The sequence below is a fragment of the Tursiops truncatus genome, chromosome 14, assembly GCF_011762595.2.
Source record: "Tursiops truncatus isolate mTurTru1 chromosome 14, mTurTru1.mat.Y, whole genome shotgun sequence".
NCBI classification, from domain to species: Eukaryota; Metazoa; Chordata; class Mammalia; order Artiodactyla; family Delphinidae; genus Tursiops; species Tursiops truncatus.
Genome location: NC_047047.1, coordinates 66,409,717 through 66,430,461, shown reverse-complemented (window position 1 = coordinate 66,430,461; position 20,745 = coordinate 66,409,717). Strand labels below are relative to the sequence as shown.

The 20,745-nt window shown below is 35.7% G+C and overlaps 1 protein-coding gene and 1 pseudogene across 2 annotated transcripts in view; one reads left to right on the top strand and one right to left on the bottom strand.

The window, feature by feature from the left end:
• Window positions 1–14,468, top strand: part of PPP1CB (protein phosphatase 1 catalytic subunit beta) — a 37,610-nt gene extending 23,142 nt beyond the window's left edge. For both annotated transcript variants that reach the window (XM_004324313.4, XM_073791481.1), the window contains exons 5-9: window positions 7–111; window positions 2,224–2,295; window positions 6,667–6,818; window positions 9,592–9,726; window positions 12,654–14,468. In XM_004324313.4, coding sequence (XP_004324361.1) covers window positions 7–111; window positions 2,224–2,295; window positions 6,667–6,818; window positions 9,592–9,726; window positions 12,654–12,758 — 569 coding nt within the window. In that variant the 3' untranslated portion in view covers window positions 12,759–14,468. The remainder of the gene's footprint in view (window positions 1–6; window positions 112–2,223; window positions 2,296–6,666; window positions 6,819–9,591; window positions 9,727–12,653) is intronic.
• A 2,096-nt stretch (window positions 14,469–16,564) lies between these two features.
• On the bottom strand, window positions 16,565–19,920 carry LOC101315538 (phosphatidylinositol 4,5-bisphosphate 3-kinase catalytic subunit alpha isoform pseudogene; annotated as a pseudogene).
• Between the last annotated feature and the right edge of the window lie 825 nt (window positions 19,921–20,745).

Sequence of the window (20,745 nt, the reverse complement as noted above, 5' to 3'; positions counted from 1 at the left end):
TTATAGGCAAACGAAGGTTTAATATTAAATTGTGGAAGACCTTCACTGATTGTTTCAACTGTCTGCCTATAGCTGCCATTGTGGATGAGAAGATCTTCTGTTGTCATGGAGGTAGACTAATAAATTCACCTTATGGGTTTTTCTTCTTTTTCTTCCATTATTTAGAAAAGGCCTATAATAATTGAGATGCTGTGGAAAAACAAAGCAGTGCTTATTTGAGAACTCAAGTGATTAAAACTGTTTGAAACATGGCTAAAATGTCTTTTAATAACTAGAAATTTGTGGTTATTTACATAATGAAAATGCAAATTTAGTACTTGTCTTTAAAGAATTTCACATATGAGGATAAACCAGAGTTTTGCTTGAAAAAATGTCTTTCCTTTGCCTCAGTTTTGACAGAAGGATACCTCTACTATCAGTAAAAATGAGAGGATCATGACCATTTTCCCATCTTTATTAAATACTTTTCATCAGAATCCAAATACAATACTAAATATATTTATGTTATATAAATAAATATATAAATATAACATATATATAATATTAAACTCAATGTTTAATGTTCTCACATGCCAAGAGTTCTAGGTTTTATGTAATATGTCTGCTTTAGTCCTAAAAATAATTTTTTAGTACTATGATAAATTATTCTGTATGACGTGTTAAATAACCTTGAATATATGAAAGTTCATTTGAAAAACTAACATGTGTCTAGCACTTGGCTAGATGCCGTGCAAATATATAGATAGTGTATGATCTGGCTATCTTGAGGCATTTAAAACCTATTGATAAAACATTTTCAAAACAGATAATTGAGTAATGAAAGGAATTTAATTATGTGTATTTGTTGAGACAGTAATTATAGTGAAAAGTCAGGAAAGGTAGAGAATTGTTGGGCAAACATTTACGGAGGCATGGGTTTTGGAGGTGAAAAGGACTTGAGACAGTCTTTCTAGTTGAAGGAATGTGTGAGGACTGGCCTAACTAGAATGTCAAATATATATGGGGAATGATGGGATCAGATTATGGAGGTTTGAACACTGAGCAAAGGAGTTTTTTGAATGGTTTAATAGCCATATTGGGTTTTTGTACAGGGAGATAGTTTAATGAAAATACTATAAGAAAATTAGTTTTTCATCTGTGTGCAGGAAGAATTAAGGTAGAAAAATGCTAAAAGACAGATTGATGCACTTATCTACGCTTGAGGTAATAATTGTTTATTCTCTGATAGGACATAATTTACTATGTTAATTGAAACATTTTACAGTAGATACTAAACATGGAAGAAATTGTAGCTCTTGCACATTAGTATAGTTAAGAATAGAAATGTAGTTGGGGCTTCCCTGGTGGCACGGTGGTTGAGAGTCAGCCTGCCGATGCAGGGGACATGGGTTCGTGCCCCGGTCCGGGAAGATCCCACATGCCGTGGAGCGGTTAGGCCCGTGAGCCATGGCCGCTGAGCCTGCGCGTCCGGAGCCTGTGCTCCGCAACGGGAGAGGCCACAACAGTGAGAGGCCCGCGTACCAAAAAAAAAAAAAAGAGAGAGAGAGATATATGTATAACAGATTCACTTTGCTCTACACCTGAAACTAACACAACATTGTAAATCAAGTATACTCCAATAAAAATTTTTTTAAAAAAAAGAATAGAAATGTAGCAATATGAATATTGAATATGGAATGTGAGACTTGAATTGTCTACCAAAGAGAAATACTAGGTTACTTAAAAGATTTCTAAGTATTTTCATGTGCTTTTTGTTTATCTTTCTGATCAACAGTTATGCTTTTATGTAAGAAATTGAGCATGTTGGAGTGGGATGTAGGAAGGTCTTAATGGGACATGGTGAGCACTTTAAGTAAACATGTTTAAGTGGTAAGAAGTGGCAAAACTTCTTAGTAGGAAGGATTGGAATTGAGTGCGTACCTATGAAGAGCAGGGAATGATTGGAAAGAAAGAAGAGTGGTAGGATTTTTTTTTTCCTTGAAAAATCTTTTGAAATGAAAAGTTTTATTCCCCTGGTAGGGAAAAATGGAGAAGACCTAATGGTAATGTTCTGTTGTATCAAAGTGGGATTCTATTTAATAACCCAATATATTAAAGATAACATTGAAAGGAACACTTGAAGTATCTTTAATTTCACATAGTAAATCTACTTTGATTAAATGCTTTTTATTTGAGTGAAAATTTTTCCGATGTCAGTACTATGAGTCATCTTTTCATTTATAGGACTGTCACCAGACTTGCAATCCATGGAGCAGATTCGGAGAATTATGAGACCCACTGATGTCCCTGATACAGGTTAAGTATATAGAGAAGTTTAATCAATATTTAATGTAAAATGTTGGCATATTTGAACTTAATTATATTTAATGGAAGTAGGATTGTATTGTGTAATAAATAATAGAGCTTTTTTTATAGTCAATAAACTAACTACAGATTACTTGGAATAATACAAAATATTTCACTTTCCACTAATACTCCGAAGTACAGAAGTTTTAAATTTTATATATAACCATAATATGGTTCTGTCAAACTTACTTTTCACGAAAGTTCTGCTATTGAGTCCCCTTACCTTCCAGTCTTTCTAAATTCCTTTATTCATATCAACATTGGTTATGTTCTTCAAACAGTTGTTAAAAATTAGTCGAAAGTTTTTAAATTAAAATAGTCTTTCTTAACCAAGGTTACAATTACCTTCTTTTACTTTATCTAGTAGTTTTCTGTTATTTTCTGTATCATCCATATTTCAAAGTTTTAGAGCTCTTAAGGCTCGTGAGACAGAAGGCTCTAGAGATGTGTGGTTAATGTTATGAAAATTGTGAACATTTATGTGAAAAAAAATATGAAAATTGACTATGCAGATATTGAGAATAACTTTCAGATTTTCAGTAAAGCAAATAAAACAGAAGCAAATAAGTTCCAACTGAGGATAAATTGCTGTGTTGATTAACAAATAAGCCTAATGTAATTTTATAAATAAATGTTAGGTACAGTTGCCACTTACCCTGACTTTTCTGTTGGCTTTTAAAGGATAATTATTCATATTTGAGTACTGGTATATGTACTAATTACGGTGTTCATGTCATAAAATACCATGAAGACCTGTGAATTGAATGCAGTTAGTGTGTTGTTTCCTCAGTTCAACTTTTGCTTAAAACATCAGTACCTTTCTGTGTGACATTTTCTGACAACCAGTGTGTGCAGTTTTTCCATACCACAGCCTATTCTCCAAAACCATGTGGGTATCTGGCAGTTCATTTCAATTCTGACACTAACCCCTGAAGTTAGCCCAGACCCCACAGGTTAAGGGCTCCATTCCACAATTCTGCTCCCACTTCAGATGCCAGCCTCAAGTGGGGTCTCCAGGAGAACCACACTTCTGCCTGGCAGACTACAAATTCAGAGGTTCCCACAACCACTTCCTCAGATGCTTTACTGAGACATGTACCAGTTTATTATAAAGGATACAAATTCAGGAACAGCCACATGGAAGGGATACACAGGGCAAAGGTATGGGGAGAGCCCCGTGTTGGTAGGTGAACAGCTTCCACACCCTTTGGCATCAGCGTGTTCACCAACCTGGAAGCTACCCAAATCTAGTTGTTCAAGGGTTTTTATAGAACTTCGTTTCTAGCCCTCCACTCTCACCCCTCCCCAGAGGTGGCGGGTACGGAGTGGGAGGGCTGAAAGTTCTAACTCTCTAACCATGTGTTTGGTCTTTGTGCTGACTGGGTCCCATGGTGAAGTTTCTGGGTCCCTCCCAATCCACCTCATTAGCCTAAACTCAGGTGTGATGGAAAGGAGGCTCCTTATGAACAACAAGACACTTCTATCAGGAAATTCCAAGGGTTTTAGCTTTGTGCCAGGAATGGGAACAAAGACCAAAAGTATTTTTATTATGTCACACTGTCATACTATTAAAAGCATTAACAAAAGCAAAATTGCCCTTTCGCTCAGTTTCTACCAGGCTTTAAAAAAAAACTTACATTATTGAATTAATTGTCCCGTTATCTGTGTAGTCAGACCCACCGTATACCTATTGTATTCATCAGTTCTCAACAAACTAATATCTAAAATGAGGATCGCCTAGAGCGCCATAGGGTCTAGAAATCCTATTATACATTAGGAACATTATATATATATGGAGGGGAAAGGTCTTTTAGCTTACTGATAAGAGAATTATTTATTGGTAATTTTGTAAAGGAGAATTGATTATTCATCAAATAGGGTTGGGCTGGATGGTACTAACTTCATTTCCCACTCTTAAGATCCAAAGGCTATAGAAAAGTAAGCATTAAAAAATATTTGTGAACCAGTGCCTGAGTAAATCATGGCTAAACCTCTAAATTGGATTGTTAATAACATGCATCTGGTTGCTTGTTTTCAAGTGTGATTGTACTGTTTTACTCAGTGTACTAAAGTATACTGAAAGTGTAATGATACCACTCAGAATGCTACTCATGACTATAAAGCAACCGTTATAAACAGTTGTATAGATCCTCTATTATCAGTAAGCCACCAACATACTGCATATTGCAGTAAGTTGTCTCATAACTTACTTGAGTGACACGATGTTTTTGTATTGATTATAAAAAGAAAACATGCATTTTTCCAGATTTTGATTATAATTATAGAATATATTTGACCAAACCTAATAGAAACTAGTATTTAAATAATAGGGTATTTATTTAAAATAAGATACAATATAAATATCAAGTGATACCATCTTCAGAGTTTCTGTTGTTGGTATAGTTCAGACATAAATCAGTTTCAAGGATGGCACGTTAGGTTTCTCTTTTTATCATATTTTAATGGGAAGTTTCCGAGATGCTAAAAACAGTCATTTTGAGCTTTCATATTCTCTGTAATCTTTAGAAATTTAATTTATAAATTATGTTTTTTGAGACAATAGCCTAATGATTATATTGCTTATTCATTAGGGATTGGATTATAAACATTGAACCTTGACTCTGAGATTCTTGTCTCAATCCATTAAGATTAAGGAACGCCACATTGTTACTGCTACAGTTATTTGATTTTGTACGCATCTAGGCTGTTGCATTTTCCAGATAATTCCAAAAGCAACTACATTCTAGTTTTATTGTCACATTAAAATTATAGAATAATATTTTGACCTCACTGCTTCTTCTGTGGAAACAGACTGGAAAGTATGAGCATTATAGAGCAGTGTGTGTGTGTATTTAAAGAATCAGCTTCTGATTCTTTAGAGACCAGAAAGAGCTTTTAAACTGAGACCATCCCAATGGATTTTGTATGCTGGTGGATTTCTTAAAACATCATGACAGGAGTTTAGGAAATAATGATAGAAATTAAGCGTGCATTGCCACGATTTCTACAGGGTGTTTTAGATACTTCCCCTATCAAGATAAGCTGTACTGTGACTCAAAGTGAAGATCTCCTTTCGTGATAAGCTATATTATGAGGTATATGGATTATCAAAAAAAACTTTAAAGCTGACTCATTCTAAAACAGTCTTCCCTTAGTACCATAGTTCTTAGAAAACTAAATATCACCATCTCAACATCCACCCTTTCTTAATCTCACTACAACTTGACTTTACCCTCTCTCTTCCCCTCAACATCAAGATATTGCTTTCATTATGGTCTAGTAATCTAATTGTAAATAGCATAGGTTTTTGTCCTAATCCACTTGTTCATTGTACTTGAAACTTAACCATTTCCTACTTCTAGATAATTCTTACCCTTTCAGGAGATCCTACTATTCTAATCTCTTCCTTTTGTTTTGACTATTCCTTCCCAATACTTCTTGCTCATTCCTTCTCTGCCTGCTTATTAAGTGTTTGATTCCTGTTCATTTACTGGTCTTCTTACTTTACATTCCCAAGATGGTCTCAGTCCCTTCTAAGATTTACACTACTATTAGTAAGATGAAGATACTTAGATAAATATTTTTAGCTCTGACCTCTTTTTTTTAAGCCCAAAACATTCTAAAGTCAAGGATCTGATCTGATTTTGTTCCTCCATATACTTTATTTAAATCCTCCAGGCCTTTGTAGAAAATGTTTTCTTCCATCAAATTGATCTATAGATCAAATTAGTTCCAATGAAATCTCGATTAGGTCTACAGAATTTGACAGACTGATTCAGAGGTTTATATGTGGAAGAACAAAGGATTAAAAGTAACCAAGACAATCCTGAAGAAAAATATTAAGCAGGGGGTAGGCCTACCAAATAGGAAGATTTATTTAAAAGCTCTAGTGTGTTATTGGCTCAGTGTTAAATAAAGTAGATTAATGGAATAGACTACAGCACCAGAAACAGGATAGCTAGCTCTGTAAGGAAAGGATGAACTGTTCAGGAAATGCTACTGGGTCAATTGGTTATCCATACAGAGAAACTATAGACAAAAGACGAACAGCCTTTTCCAATATATGCTTTAGAGTGAGCCATGCACACATGTCTTATCTGTGGAAAGGGTTGGCGAGTGCTGCTTTAAGTCGGGCACAGTTGTATTTGCATGGTTACTTTAACAAAAAATGGCTAAGTTTGATAGGCTGGGATACTAGGGGGCAAGTGATTATTACTATTATTAAAGGGTAAGAGGACAGGAGAACAAATGTGATGTAGATATACTTTATTTTATAAATTTTGTTTTGTTTTTTCATTGCTGTGTTTTTATTCTTTAAAGGGTTGCTCTGTGATTTGCTGTGGTCTGACCCAGATAAGGATGTGCAAGGTTGGGGAGAAAATGATCGTGGTGTTTCCTTCACTTTTGGAGCTGACGTAGTCAGTAAATTTCTGAATCGTCATGATTTAGACTTGATTTGTCGAGCTCATCAGGTATGAAATAACAAAACTTGGATGTTTTGATGTTTATTAACTTCACCCAGGTGTACTCCTTTTATTTTTGAGGAAATTGAGATCCAAGAAAGCTAATTATACAAGGAAAGCAGTAGAAGAGGTAAAGCCTATACCTTGATCTCACAATTAACAATCTAATGATTAGTTAACCCTTTCTCACCCTCTAAGGGGAAAGGTTTCAAAGGAATATATTTTTGTAGTGTACTGCAATACTAACAAATTTTTCAGTTCTTGTCTGAAGCTTTCTAGAAATATTTGACCCCATTTTAATATGATAGTTACATATTATAGATAAAAATCAAATGAACTGTGTGGATTTTGATAAGAACAAACCACACTGTAAAGAGACAATTGGGGAAATTCGATTATAGGCTAGGTATTAGATATCAAGGAGTTGTTGTTAATTGTTTTAGCTCTGTGATGATACATATTGCTATGTAAGAAGGATGTCCATATTTTTCGAAATGCCTCCTCAAGTATATAGGGTAAGATGATGTATCTAGGGTTTGTTTTAAAATAACAAAAGTAAGATGCAGACATAGAGAATGGACTTGAGGACACGGGGAGAGGGAAGGGTAAGCTGGGAAGCAGTGAGAGAGTGGCATGGACATATATACACTACCAAATGTAAAATAGATACCTAGTGGGAAGCAGCCACATAGCACAGGGAGATCAGCTCAGTTCTTTGTGTCCACGTAGAGGGGTGGGATAAGGAGGGTGGGAGGAGATATGGGGATATATGTATATGTGTAGCTGATTCACTTTGTTTTAAAGCAGAAGTTAACACACCATTGTGAAGCAGTTATACTCCAGTAAAGATGTTAAAAAAAATAAAATACATCAGCAGAGAAAAGCGGGGGTGGGTAAATGAAATAAATGTAGCAAAGTCTTGGTAATTATTGAATCAGGTTGGTGAGTAAATGGGAGTTTATTGAACTCTCTCTAGTTTTGTGTGTATTTGAATTTTCATTGAAAAAAAATACATGTACAATTTAGGCGTATTTGGGGGTTTTTTGTCCTTCACCGATAGATTATATACTCCGCGGGCCTCTCACCGTTGTGGCCTCTCCCATTGCGGAGCACAGGCTCCGGACTCACAGGCTCAGCGACCATGGCTCACGGGCCCAGCCGCTCCGCGGCATGTGGGATCTTCCCAGACCAGGGCACGAGCCCGTGTCCCCTGCATCGGCAGGTGGACTCTCAACCACTGCGCCACCAGGGAAGCCCAGATTATATACTCTTTAAGGAGAGAATTGTGACTTGTTGGCCTTTGAATATCCACTGCCTTGTGAATTTACTGACATATTGTAACATGTAGTTAGTGTTTGTTAACAAAAGCTTATTTTAACAATATATCAAGTCCTCATGCTCTCTAGAACATAACTAATTTAAAATACATTGAAAAGCATTTTTTAAAATCTTTTTTTGCTACTTTTTTAAGTATTTGAAATTTGTAAGTATAATACTTAAAGATTCCTTGTTATTTCTTCGTTAAGGCAAAATTTGTTAATTATATGCTATTCTACAGTACTCCCCTTTTTTCTGTGGTCTTGCTGCCCATAACCCTTGACTACTTCTACCTTCTTTATGTGATCCTATGTGATAACAAAGATGACAGGCCTCTCATTTTCTGCACATGTTGTATATCAAATGCCTTTTTTTCTATTAAAATTTCCTAGTTCAATTAAGTGAAGTTATGTCCCCAAATCCTTTGCTTTTGGCATATTTTTTAATCAGTGAACATTGTATTTATAGTTTAGGTAAATTAAAATAAGTCTTCCACAAGATAACAGGGCAGAGTTGCTGAGTTTCCTAATAAAATATCCACTGATAATCAGTTTTTTCAGCTATAGGTCTCTATTCATTTGTCTTTTCAGAAATAGTGATGATTTTTAAAAGTCAGGTTACTGAACTACCTTAGTTTGCATGATCTTTTTCTAGACACCTCCAAAATCCTGTTCTGCTTATTTTCAAACTTACTGTCTCTAAAATTAAGAGATTTATGATGGGAAACAACACAAACTACAGATATTTCCTTTTTCTAAAACCCTGTTCTTTAGTAAATACGTGAATAAATAAGTGAACGAGCAAACTAAGAACTAAAAGGACATACTGAGTGCCAAGCAGTATGCTGAGCTGGAGTAGATAAGGTGGACAGAGTCTTAACAGAAAAGGTTAATATCTAAATTTTACCATGAGGTAATAACAACCGGCACATGTACCTGATACTAAAGTAGGAATTATATAAAAATGTAAATAATTGTGGAAGTGCTTTCTCCAAGTATTGTAGGATAATTTTGCTTAATCAGAATACCTAGAAGACTTTAGAAAGTATTCTTGCCTACTAAAAATAAATAGAAAATATTTACATGTCATTGCATACCTCTCAAATCTGTAGACTGGGAAACACAAATTGTTTAGTTCACTCAGGAATTGACAACAGATTCTAGAAGTCATGTTAAATCATTAAGGAAAAGAGTTACACACAAAGAAGTGTAATCTATAGGCAGCTAATTTTTTGTAGCGTGATCTGTGTACAGTAAGCTCAACTTAGTAAAAGTTTTCAGTGTGTGGCTATGTAATACTAATAGGAAATTAGAAAGTGGAACAAAAATCAAGCTTCCAAAACAAAACAGGGTTTTGTTTTTTTTTTCAGGTATTTGTCACATTAATCTTAATTAGTATTAATGGTTGAGAATTTCAAAGAACACATAAATAAGTGTGTTTTTTCTTTTGACTTTTCCTTTGCCAGGTGGTGGAAGATGGATATGAATTCTTTGCTAAGCGACAATTGGTAACCCTATTTTCAGCCCCAAATTACTGTGGCGAGTTTGATAATGCTGGTGGAATGATGAGTGTGGATGAAACTTTGATGTGTTCATTTCAGGTATGATATAATATATAAACTTTGAACAACTAGAAATCTCTTTTTTTGTTTGTTTTGTTTTTTGCGGTACACGGACCTCTCACTGTTGTGGCCTCTCCTGTTGCGGAGCACAGGCTCCGGACGCACAGGCTCAGCGGCCATGGCTCATGGGCCCAGCTGCTCCGCGGCATGTGGGACCTTCTCGGACCGGGGCACGAACCCGTGTCCCCTGCATTGGCAGGCGGACTCTCAACCACTGCGCCACCAGGGAAGCCCCTCTTTTGTTTTTAATTGAAGTATAGTTGATTTACAATGTTGTGTTAGTTTCTGGTGTAAAGCAGTGATTAAGTTATACATATATATGTATTCTTTTTCATATTCTTTTCCATTGTGATTTATTACAGGATATTGAATATAGTTCCCTGTGTTATACAGTAGAACCTTGTTGTTTATCTAATTTATATATAGTAGTTTGAATCCGCTAATGCCAAACTCCTAATTTATCCCTCCGCCACCCCTTTTCCCCTTTGGTAACCAAAAGGTTTTAACAACTAGAAATCTAATTTAAACTATTGTCAGAAGAATTTTCTTTCAGATTGTGTTCTTCCCTTCAGTTAGTATAGAAAATCAGTTTTGTTCAGAAGTAAAATCACTCATAGACTCCTTTAGAGATTTCTATTTTCATTCACAAACGCTCCAGTCTTTTTGGTATATAACCCATAATTAGAGTTTTAGGAAACCTGAGTCGTGTCAGTCATTCTTGATGCAGATGTTTAAATTGTTAAATTCCTGTATGAATCCTTAGATAGTGGCTTACCTACTAAAAGAATGTAAATTCAGTGAATAATTTAGATTTTGTTTTCTTCTGCAAGATGAATAGGTAGGACAGGCGTTGAGTGGAGAGAGTTATATTATGAACTTCGATTAAAATAATGTAGAATATTTACCTAAGAAAAATTTTCCAAATAATCTTAAAGTATCAATTTGTGAACATAGAGACATTTACATTTTAAAAAGAGACCAGGGCTTCCCTGGTGGCGCAGTGGCTGAGAGTCCACCTGCCGATGCAGGGGACACGGGTTCGTGCCCCAGTCCGGGAAGATCCCGCATGCCGCGGAGCGGCTAGGCCCGTGAGCCATGGCCGCTGAGCCTGCGCGTTCGGAGCCTGTGCTCCGCAATGGGAGAGGCCACAACAGTGAGAGGCCCACGTACCACAAAAAAAAGAGAGAGAGACCAGCTTTAACTTTAGTGTGCTCCTTAAAATCATTCTTGTTCATGGACTTAAGTCACTTTAATACTTAGCTTTTTGCAAAGGTTATTTTATGTCCTTAATATCACACACTGTATTTCTCTTTTTAAATGTAGAAGGGGTTTGTTTCTATCAGTTAGTAGACTTGAATGCTAAATGTTTGATTTCTCATTTTCAGTTTAAACATAGTAACCAGGCCTTATCCTTCAACAGTTGCCATAATGGAGTTGTATTAATATATCCCGCCCCCGCCCCACCGGGGCACTATGACACTGTGAATAAAAATGCTTATGAATCTTTTCTACACGTTTTTTATGTAAATACTGAAATTCTCTACCTGAAATGTAGATTAAAGCTGTGTTTACACCCAGAAGAATAAACATAATTTTTAAATGTCAGAAAGTAACAAGTATTGGTGAGGATGTGGAGAAGTTGGAACCTTATGCATTGATAGTGGGAATGGAAAATGGTGTGGCTGCTTCGCAAAACAGTTTGGCAGTTCCTCAAAAAGTTAAACATAGAATTTCTATATGACCCAGCAATTCCACTCCTAGGTATATACCTGAAAGAATTGAAAACAGGTACTCAAATACATGTATATGCATATTCATAGGAGCATTATTTATAACAGCCAAAGGTAGAAATAACCCAGATGGTCACTAGCTAAAGAGTGAATAAACAAAATGTGGAATATCCATAAAATGGCATATTGTTTGGCAATTAAAAGTAGTGAAGTACTGGGAATTTCCTGGTGGGTCCAATGGTTAGGACTCTGCACTCTCACTGCCAAGGGCCTTGGTTTGATCCCTGGTTGGGGAACTAAAACCCATAAGCCGCATGGCATGGCCAAAAAAAAAAAAGTAATGAAGGACTAATATATGCTACAACGTCAAAATCATTATCTTAGTGAAAGAAGCCAGTCACAAAAGACCACGCATTGTGTGGTTTCATTTATTTAAAATAGCCAGAAAAGACAAATCAATAGAGAAGGTAAAGTAGTGATTGCTTGGAGTTGAAGGGAGTTTTAGGGGAGTGGAGAATGGAAATAGGGAGGGAGTGATTGCTTATGGGAACAAGGTTTCTTCCTGAGGTGACAAAAATGTTCTAATGTTAGATTATAGCAGTGGTTGTATAGCTGCAAGTATATAAAAAATTGTTGACTTGTTACATTTTAATGGGTGAACTTTATGGTATCTAATATAGCTTTTTTAAAATAAAAGATCTGTGTACACATAATAAATTAAGATTTGAAGAGTTTGTGACTAATTACCCTCTAAATAGTAGAAGAATTATGATGAGAACCTAGGTGTTTTGACTCTTAAACTAGTATTCTTTCTTCGTCATAGAGATACGCTAATTTGAAAATTTTTTTGATACTTAAGTCTAAGGATTGGGTAGTTGAAGGGATTTGTGTACTTGAGCTTTTGTACAGCAGAAAATAACACAACCTTGTAAAGCAACTATACGCCAATAAAAAATAAATGAAATTTTAAAATTATCAATGGAATGACCAGTAATAGCAATATTCAGACATTTACTGTACTCTTTAAATGTGAGAAATGTTTGTGGAACTTTGCTGTTTTCTTCTACAGTTTTATAATTGATGTCATTTATTGAAAGGCCCACTATTGTAACAGTAATTTCCTTAAACTTATTGTACTTGAAAAAATAACATTGTTACTAAATTATTTACTTTAAGATATTGAAACCATCTGAAAAGAAAGCTAAGTACCAATATGGTGGACTGAATTCAGGACGTCCCGTCACTCCACCTCGAACAGCTAATCCACCGAAGAAAAGGTGAAGAAAGGAACTCTGTAAAGAAACCATCAGATTTGTTAAGGACATACTTCATAATATATAAGTGTGCACTGTAAAACCATCCAGCCATTTGACACCCTTTATGATGTCACACCTTTAACTTAAGGAGACGGGTAAAGGATCTTAAATTTTTTTCTAATAGAAAGATGTGCTACACTGTATTGTAATAAGTATACTCTGTTATAATATTCAACAAAGTTAAATCCAAATTCAGAATTGCCCATTAAATTTACATCTTCGCGTATCACAGTTTTTAAAGTTGAAAAGCATCCCAGTTAAACTAGATGTGATAGTTAAACCAGATGAAAGCATGATGATCCATCTGTGTAATGTGGTTTTAGTGTTGCTTGGTTGTTTAATTATTTGGGGCTTGTTTTTGTTTTGTTTTGTTTGTTTTTGCTAAAATAATGTAAATTCTTTAAATTTTTTCCCAGACATTTTAAAAAGTGAAATGTGGGAAGAGCTTTAAAGACATTCATCGACCTTAATTTTCCATTGCTTATTTACTTATGTACCTGTTTGATCTTACTAAGAAAACTTATGCCTCATTACAGTAAAAAGGAATTTTAGAGATATTTTTTAAAAATATGCAAACTGTCCAATCGAGTGATTTAATCAGTTTGGGCAAACATTACAGCTGATAGTGAATATTTTGCTTTATACAGAAATTGCCACTGATTTGGATTTGTGCACTCTAATTTTAACTTATTGATGCTCTATTGTGCAGTAGCATTTTCATTTAACTTTAAGATAAGGCTCATTTAGTATACCCAACTAGTTGGTAATGTGATTATGTGGTACCTTGGCTTTAGGTTTTAATTCGCACGAAACACCTTTTTGGCATGCTTAACTTTCTGGTAACACCCTCACCTGCATTGGTTTTGTTTTTTGGTTTTTGTTGTTGTTGTTGTTGTTTGTTTTTAGATCCACAGAACATGAGAATCCTTTTTTGACAAGCCTTGGAAAGCTGACATTATCTCTTTTTTCCTCCCTCTGTACGAAGGATGTATTTAAATGAATGCTGGTCAGTGGGACATTTGTCAACTATGGGTATTGGGTGCTTGACTGTCTAATATTGCCATGTGAATGTTGTATACGATTGTAAGGCTTATGTCACTAAAGATTTTTATTCTGATTTTTCATGATCAAAGTTCATATGATATTGTATAGACATGCTTTGTAGTGAACTATAGTAGCAATAATTTCTGTACATGATCAAGGGTTTATTGCAGCATTTCTTTTCCTGTTCTCTTTTTTTTTTAAGGGTAGTATTAACAAATGACAGGAATAGAAAAGTCAACATAAAGATTTTAGAAGGAGAACTTACAGGACACAGATTTGTGATGCTTTGGATGCAACACTTTTGGATGTGATTCTCAAAGCTTTTATTGAGCGTTGTCAAATTTGTAAGCTTCATAGGGATGGACATCATATTTATAAATGCCCTTCTATAAGTGCTACCATAGATGTGAAATTCTTGACCTTAATATCGTCTTTGAAATTGTTAAATTGAGAATTCTGTTAACTTACGTTTTAAGAATTGGCGTATTGTATTACTGCAAGAGATTTGATTTTCAGCACAGTGCAACGTTCTTTCAAACGCATATGTCTTTTTTTTCTAATTCCATTTTGTTTTAAAGCACATTTTAAATGTAGTTTTCTCATTTAGTAAAAGTTGTCTAATTGATATGAAGCCTGACTGGTTATTTTATTCCTTTTTTTTTTTTTTCCTTTACAATGAGACATTTAAACACATTTTATTCAAATAGATTTTAATGTTTTTAATGCATACTGAATTGGTTCTTTTTTAAAATTGTCCATGTACTGCATATGATGTATTAGGTTAGGTCACACAGGCTTTTTATCTAATGTGATTTAAATATCTTCCTAGCTGAAGAGTAAGTTGAGCAATTTTTAATAGAATTTTAGATGTATTCTTATCAGCGTAGTGTGAAGGGGGTCTAGAAAATAAACCTTTGGCAGGAGACAGGGCAGTCTTTTATTAATCTTAGTAATAGTCAAAACACATTAATTTGGATCCTACATACTGGGTTTTTGTAGTAATTTAGCCAGGTCAGTACTGAATATGAAAAAAATAGTCACTAATTAAGCAAATTAATATTGGTCGCTGAATTTGAAGAATAGGAATTTATCATGTTTTAAAATTATTCAAGCAGTCTTAAAATACTTTAACAGCTTCTATTCCTATAATGTGTTCATTACAAATATTATTTGCTTGGTAACTCTGCTACTTGAAATAAATAAAACTTTCTTAGCAGAAAAATATCCTATAATTCTAGTGTCACTAATTTGTTCTTCCCTGTTGCTAATTTATATCATTTTTCCTCTGATTTTTAATAATTTTCTATATTCAGATTTATTCTAAACGTCATGACATTCAGAGTCATTAAACACACTAGATAACTGTGATAATGTGATGATCACATGGATTATTATGGTCCATTTCTGTTCTTGAATGGAAAGAATCAACTACAAATTGCATTTGAAGCTTTACCATTCACTATTTTAATTTTGCCCAGGGACCAATTTTAATCATGATCAGCAGGACAGGTTTGTTCAAAATGTTGAGTCAAAATACCTGCAAGCAGAATTTTAAAGTTTAAAATGTGGCTGGTTGGAAGTGGAAGAGGTTATAATAGGCCTTAAAAAAAAAAATTTGTCTAAGGGAAAACCAGGAGCATCTTGAGATGTGTCCCTTAAGAGTATATAAAAGTGTGTTATATCGAGCCAAGGAACTTAAGTATATCTCCATATATAAGTTCACGTACATTCCTGTGTCTACTTGGCAACTGTTAACTTCTGAACCAAAAGAACAAATTTTTTTCTTTCACATCTTTACATTAAAAATGTGTTTAGAGAAGGAAAATAGGCTTACTTTACTCTTGCTGCCCTGACTCAGTCCACCTCTTCTCTTCCTTGTAAATCCATCCTTGAATAAAAGCTGTGCCTGAGAAAACACTTAATAGCCTGACTATACCAGTGCCCTCACGTAGAAATACTCTATCCCTTTTTTGCTAGTAGATTTCAGTGTTTTATAATTTCCTTAAACAGCTAAAAAGTGGTTAAAGAGAGTTTAAAGTGACAGGGTACCTTGCAAAATCAACAGCAGTTCAATAAAACATAAATTGATTCCCTATAAGTATATGATGAAAGTTTTATTATCTTTATTCTCTTTATAATGTTTCAACAAAAGTGAAATTTAGATACAGTGTAGAAAGTTTGATCTCTTGTTCAGTTTTACCTGTACTTTTGAATGCCAGAATTTCTAAATAAATCCCCTGATTAGAAAAAAAATTTTTAATAAGAAAATTTCATTATTTTCCAATCTTAGTGTAATTTAACATCAAACTCCAGTTTACATGGACCTAATGCAATAATAGACTTTGTTGTGTCCACATTCCAAAACATGAAACATTTGCAAGACAAAAAAATCATTCTTTTTCCTTCTTCATCATTTCTGTATATTTTGGGGGATTTTTTGTTTTTTAAAAAAAGATACAAACAATCATGAAGTTTACCTTTTTGGACTTAAGGCATAACATGAAATTGCACATTATTCTAAAGCTTAATTTTGAAATGAATTAGTTCTATCAAACCCTGTTTGCGTTTACATTATTTAAATTATATAGTATTTTATTTCTATTCTTGCTGTAAATTCTAATGCTGTTCATGGATTGTGCATTTCCTGTGCAGTCTTTGCCTGTTGACAGTTATTAACAGTGCAGTATAGAATCCAGATACTGAGCTTTCAGTTTCTTAGTTATCATTTCATTTCAAAGTATGCTGCTTAATTGTGTGGAAGATCCAATCCATTTTTGTTGTCCAGCCACCATAGTGTGCATCATTGGTTTTATGAAATATTCCAAAGCCTCTTGCTCAGTTTTATCTAAAGCTAGGGTCTTTCGAATGTATGCAGTATCATGAAAAGATTGTAGTTCTGGCATTCCAGAGCCAAGCATCATTGAGAAAAGATTTATGAAGAGATTGACATGCTGCCGAATAGCTAGATAAGCCTTGTAACACATCTCCTGAAACCTCTCAGATTCTCTTATCTTTGTGCATTCTTGGGCTCCTTTACTAATCACTATTAAGAAATGTTGGGTCAAATCAAATGGTACACGCTCTCGTTTATAACCAAATTTTTTCTTCTTGTGATCCAAAAAGTGTCCAAAATCTTTATGAAACAGTTGTTCATCATCTTTAACCATGATGTTACTATTGTGACCATCTCCAATTCCCAAAATGAAGATAGCAACACAATACCCAGCACATGAACATGTAAACAGATCGATGGCTGCATATTTCTCCCTTGTTCTTGTCTTTGAGCCACTGATGTAGTGTGTGGCTGTTGAACTGCAGGGCACCTTTCAGGCCTCCTTTAGACTGAATTTGCATAATAGTGTGAATTTCTCACCACCTCAGTAAGTCCCACACAGTCACCAATTGACAACCATAAGGTAACATTTGAAAATCAAAACCTTGATTTTGTCAGATATTTTCCATAATGCAAATAATTTGAAGTGTTAGCATATCTTGCCATAAATCATCACCATTTTAAAAAATCTCGTTCTGAAAGAGTAATTCTGATGTGATGTCTGGGTTCTCCCAATTCAACCACAGTGGCCTTTTTGCAGAGGACATAATTCGACGCTCTTCAAGCCTGAGATTTCCCAGCTGATGAGCAGGGTTTAGAGGCAATAGAAAGCCCTGAAGAGCATCCATGAAATCTGGTAGCCGCATTTGCTCAACTAAAAACTTCATCTGCACCTGCTGTGTTTCATCCTTCTTCTCTTGTTTGAGAATGTCAGTTAAGTTAATGAGCTCTTCCCATAGCTTCAACCTGCCTGTTCAGGTGTTTCAAATACACCCCACATGCACAGCAATAGGACTCCAAAAGCAGGCCAAACCTGTTTTATGGTGCATCTCAGATTTTAAATGCCAAGAGAAAAAGTGCCTAATCCTTTGATTAGTCAATGCTTTTTTGAGTAAAAATCTCACAAGTAGGTTATCCAAATACTGTTCATAGTTTAGGACCTGTACTAGCAGAATTAGGTACTGAGAAAGTTTGTCATCTGTTAAATATTTTTCTAAGCATTGAACAGCAAAACCTTGAACCATGGGATCTGGGTAATTGCAGTCCAGAAGCTCCATAGCCTGTTGAGGTTTGATTGGAGGCCAATCGTTTACCAAGCAGTACATCTGAGCTACTTCATCTCTAGAATTCCATTTAACAGACAGAGTTAATTTGGGTAGAATTTCAGGGATAGTTACACAAGTGTCTGTGGCTCCACAGAAAATCTCTTAGTGATTTCAGATAGAGGATCTCATGTACAAATTGCTTGGAGCTGTTAGCATTTTCTCAATTCATTGTCTCTAGCTAGTCTGTTACTCAGTCCTGCATGGGAATAACTAAATCCTGCTTCTCGGGATACAGACCAATTGGCATGCTCTTCAATCACTGACATATCTGGAAACTTCACCACACTACCGAACCAGTCAAACTCCAACTCTAAACATGGAGTTTCTTTATTTGGATTTGATCCAGTAACACCAATAGAATTCAGCAAATCTTCAGGTTCATGAGGTACTGGCGAAAGATTCAAAGCCATTTTTCCAGATACTAGAGTATCTGTGTAATCAAACAAGTTTATATTTCCCCAGCCCAATGGACAGTGTTCCTCCTTAGCACCCTTTCGGCCTTTAACAGAACAAATGGAAAGGCAAAGTCGAGCAGCATGAGGAAGATCAGGAATATATATATCTTAATTCAGCCATTCATTCCACCTGGGATTGGAACAAGGTACTCTTTGAGTGTTCACATTATCACATAAGCGTTCTCCTCCATGGTAGATACCTGTTCTAACATAGATCTTGTCAGTGTCTCGAATATTTACATTCACATAGGTTGCACAAAGAATTTTTATTCTGAGTGCACTATTTATAACCCAAAGGGATTTTGTAGATGTTTCTCCATTCGTATATGGTGTAGCTGTGGAGATGCATCTGGAATAAGATGGCATTGTAAAAATCCATTGGCAGTTGAGAGTAGAGCCTTTCTTTAGCCATCAGCATCAAACTAGGCACCCTCCCAAGCATTATACAGCTTCTTATATACTTACACTAAGGATATTTTTCTAGAAAGTATTTGTCACATCCGCACACTTTTTTTTTTTTTTTTTTTTTTTTGCGATACGCAGGCCTCTCACTGTCGTGGTCTCTCCCGTTGTGGAGCACAGGCTCCGGACGCGCAGGCTCAGCGGACATGGCTCACGGGCCCAGCCGCTCCGCGGCATGTGGGATCCTCCTGGACCAGGGCACGAACCCGTGTCCCCTGCATCGGCAGGCGGACTTTCAACCACTGCGCCACCAGGGAAGCCCCACACACTTTTAAAATATACTTGCCCTGATATTCTAAAACACAGAGTTTCAGTTGTTCAGATGATAGCAACATACTTTGAATTTTTTTCCTGATCACTTCAGCAATTACTTGTTCTGGCACATAGTCATGGTTTGATTTTCAGAGTATACTTCTTGTCATTTGGAGAAACTATTACCCAAATCACCACTATTAGTTGCCCTTTATCCAATTTATTATGTATGCGCTTCGGCAGTTCTCGTGAAGATTCTACATTTGGGGGATAGACATACATTGCTCTACCATGAGGTGAATTGAGATCCGTAAGATCCACAGCTTTACAAACATTGAGAATATTTCTTCGAAGTCCTGTACTTCTGGATCTTTAACCATATCGAATTCACACACTGGCATGCCAACGGCAAAACCAGTTTCTCTGTTGAGGATCTTTTCTTCATGGTTGCCTAATGGTTCAGTTACTTTTTTAAAGGGTTGAAAAAGCGTAAGGTCACAAAGTCGTCTTGTTTCATGAAAAAATTCTTCCCTTTCTGCTTCTTGGGTAACACAAAAGGTAAGAACATTCATCTTGAAGTTGATGGCGAGGGTATTTTCTCACTTCTTTAAATAGTTCATGTTTTATAGTTACTAGTGTAGCCTCACGGAGGCATTCTGAAGTTACTATCATCCCATTTGGTAGTAAACATTCTACTAGGAGTCTTGGCATCAAGTGGATGCCCCACAGTTCACCTGATGATGGTCTTGGAGGCATTGTTCTGATCCTTTACAAGTTTTACATATAAAAGTACTTTGCAGAATTAGATGCGTGGCTGTCCCAAGGCAGAAATGCCGGGAGCTCCTAGAACCTAACCGCATCGGGTCCCGGCGAGGTCCCAGCCCCGCCTCCCAGCTCCCCTGCCCCGCCGCTCCGGAGCTGCCCGGCCAGGCCCGAGCCCTGCCTCGCCAGCAGCCCGGCGGCAGCAGCCCGAGACCTCAGCGGCCGCCTAGAAGATTTTTAAAGTAAAAACTTCCTTCAGCTACCACCTCTTACATTGGCTGACATTAAATCATAAACTTATTTAATTTCTTATTATTTTCTTTCTTGTACAGATTGCCAGTGTTTTTATTAAACCTTATTTTTACAAAAGTGGCTGTAAATCCTTTTTCCTCTTAGGGATCTTTGCCAGCTAATGTGGTTACAAAATCTTACTTGTAACCCAGATTGTTCTGGGTATCAATAGAATGGAAGATTACAAATGTGTTGTGAGGTGTGTGTTGTATGTATGTGAAAGGGAGTGAGAACAAACTGCCTGAAGCTCACAGATTCGGCATTTTTTTTTTAAATTTTTCTAAAATGATTTTATTTAAATAATTTTGACTCAAACTTTTAGCATTCATGGTAATTTGTATTTTGCCTTCGAATCTTTTTTTTTTAACATCTTTATTCGAGTATAATTGCTTTACAATGGTGTGTTAGTTTCTGCTTTATAACAAAGTGAATCAGTTATATATATACATATGTTCCCATCTTTTCCCTTTTGCGTCTCCCTCCCTCCCACCCTCCCTATCCCACCCCTCTAGGTGGTCACAAAGCACC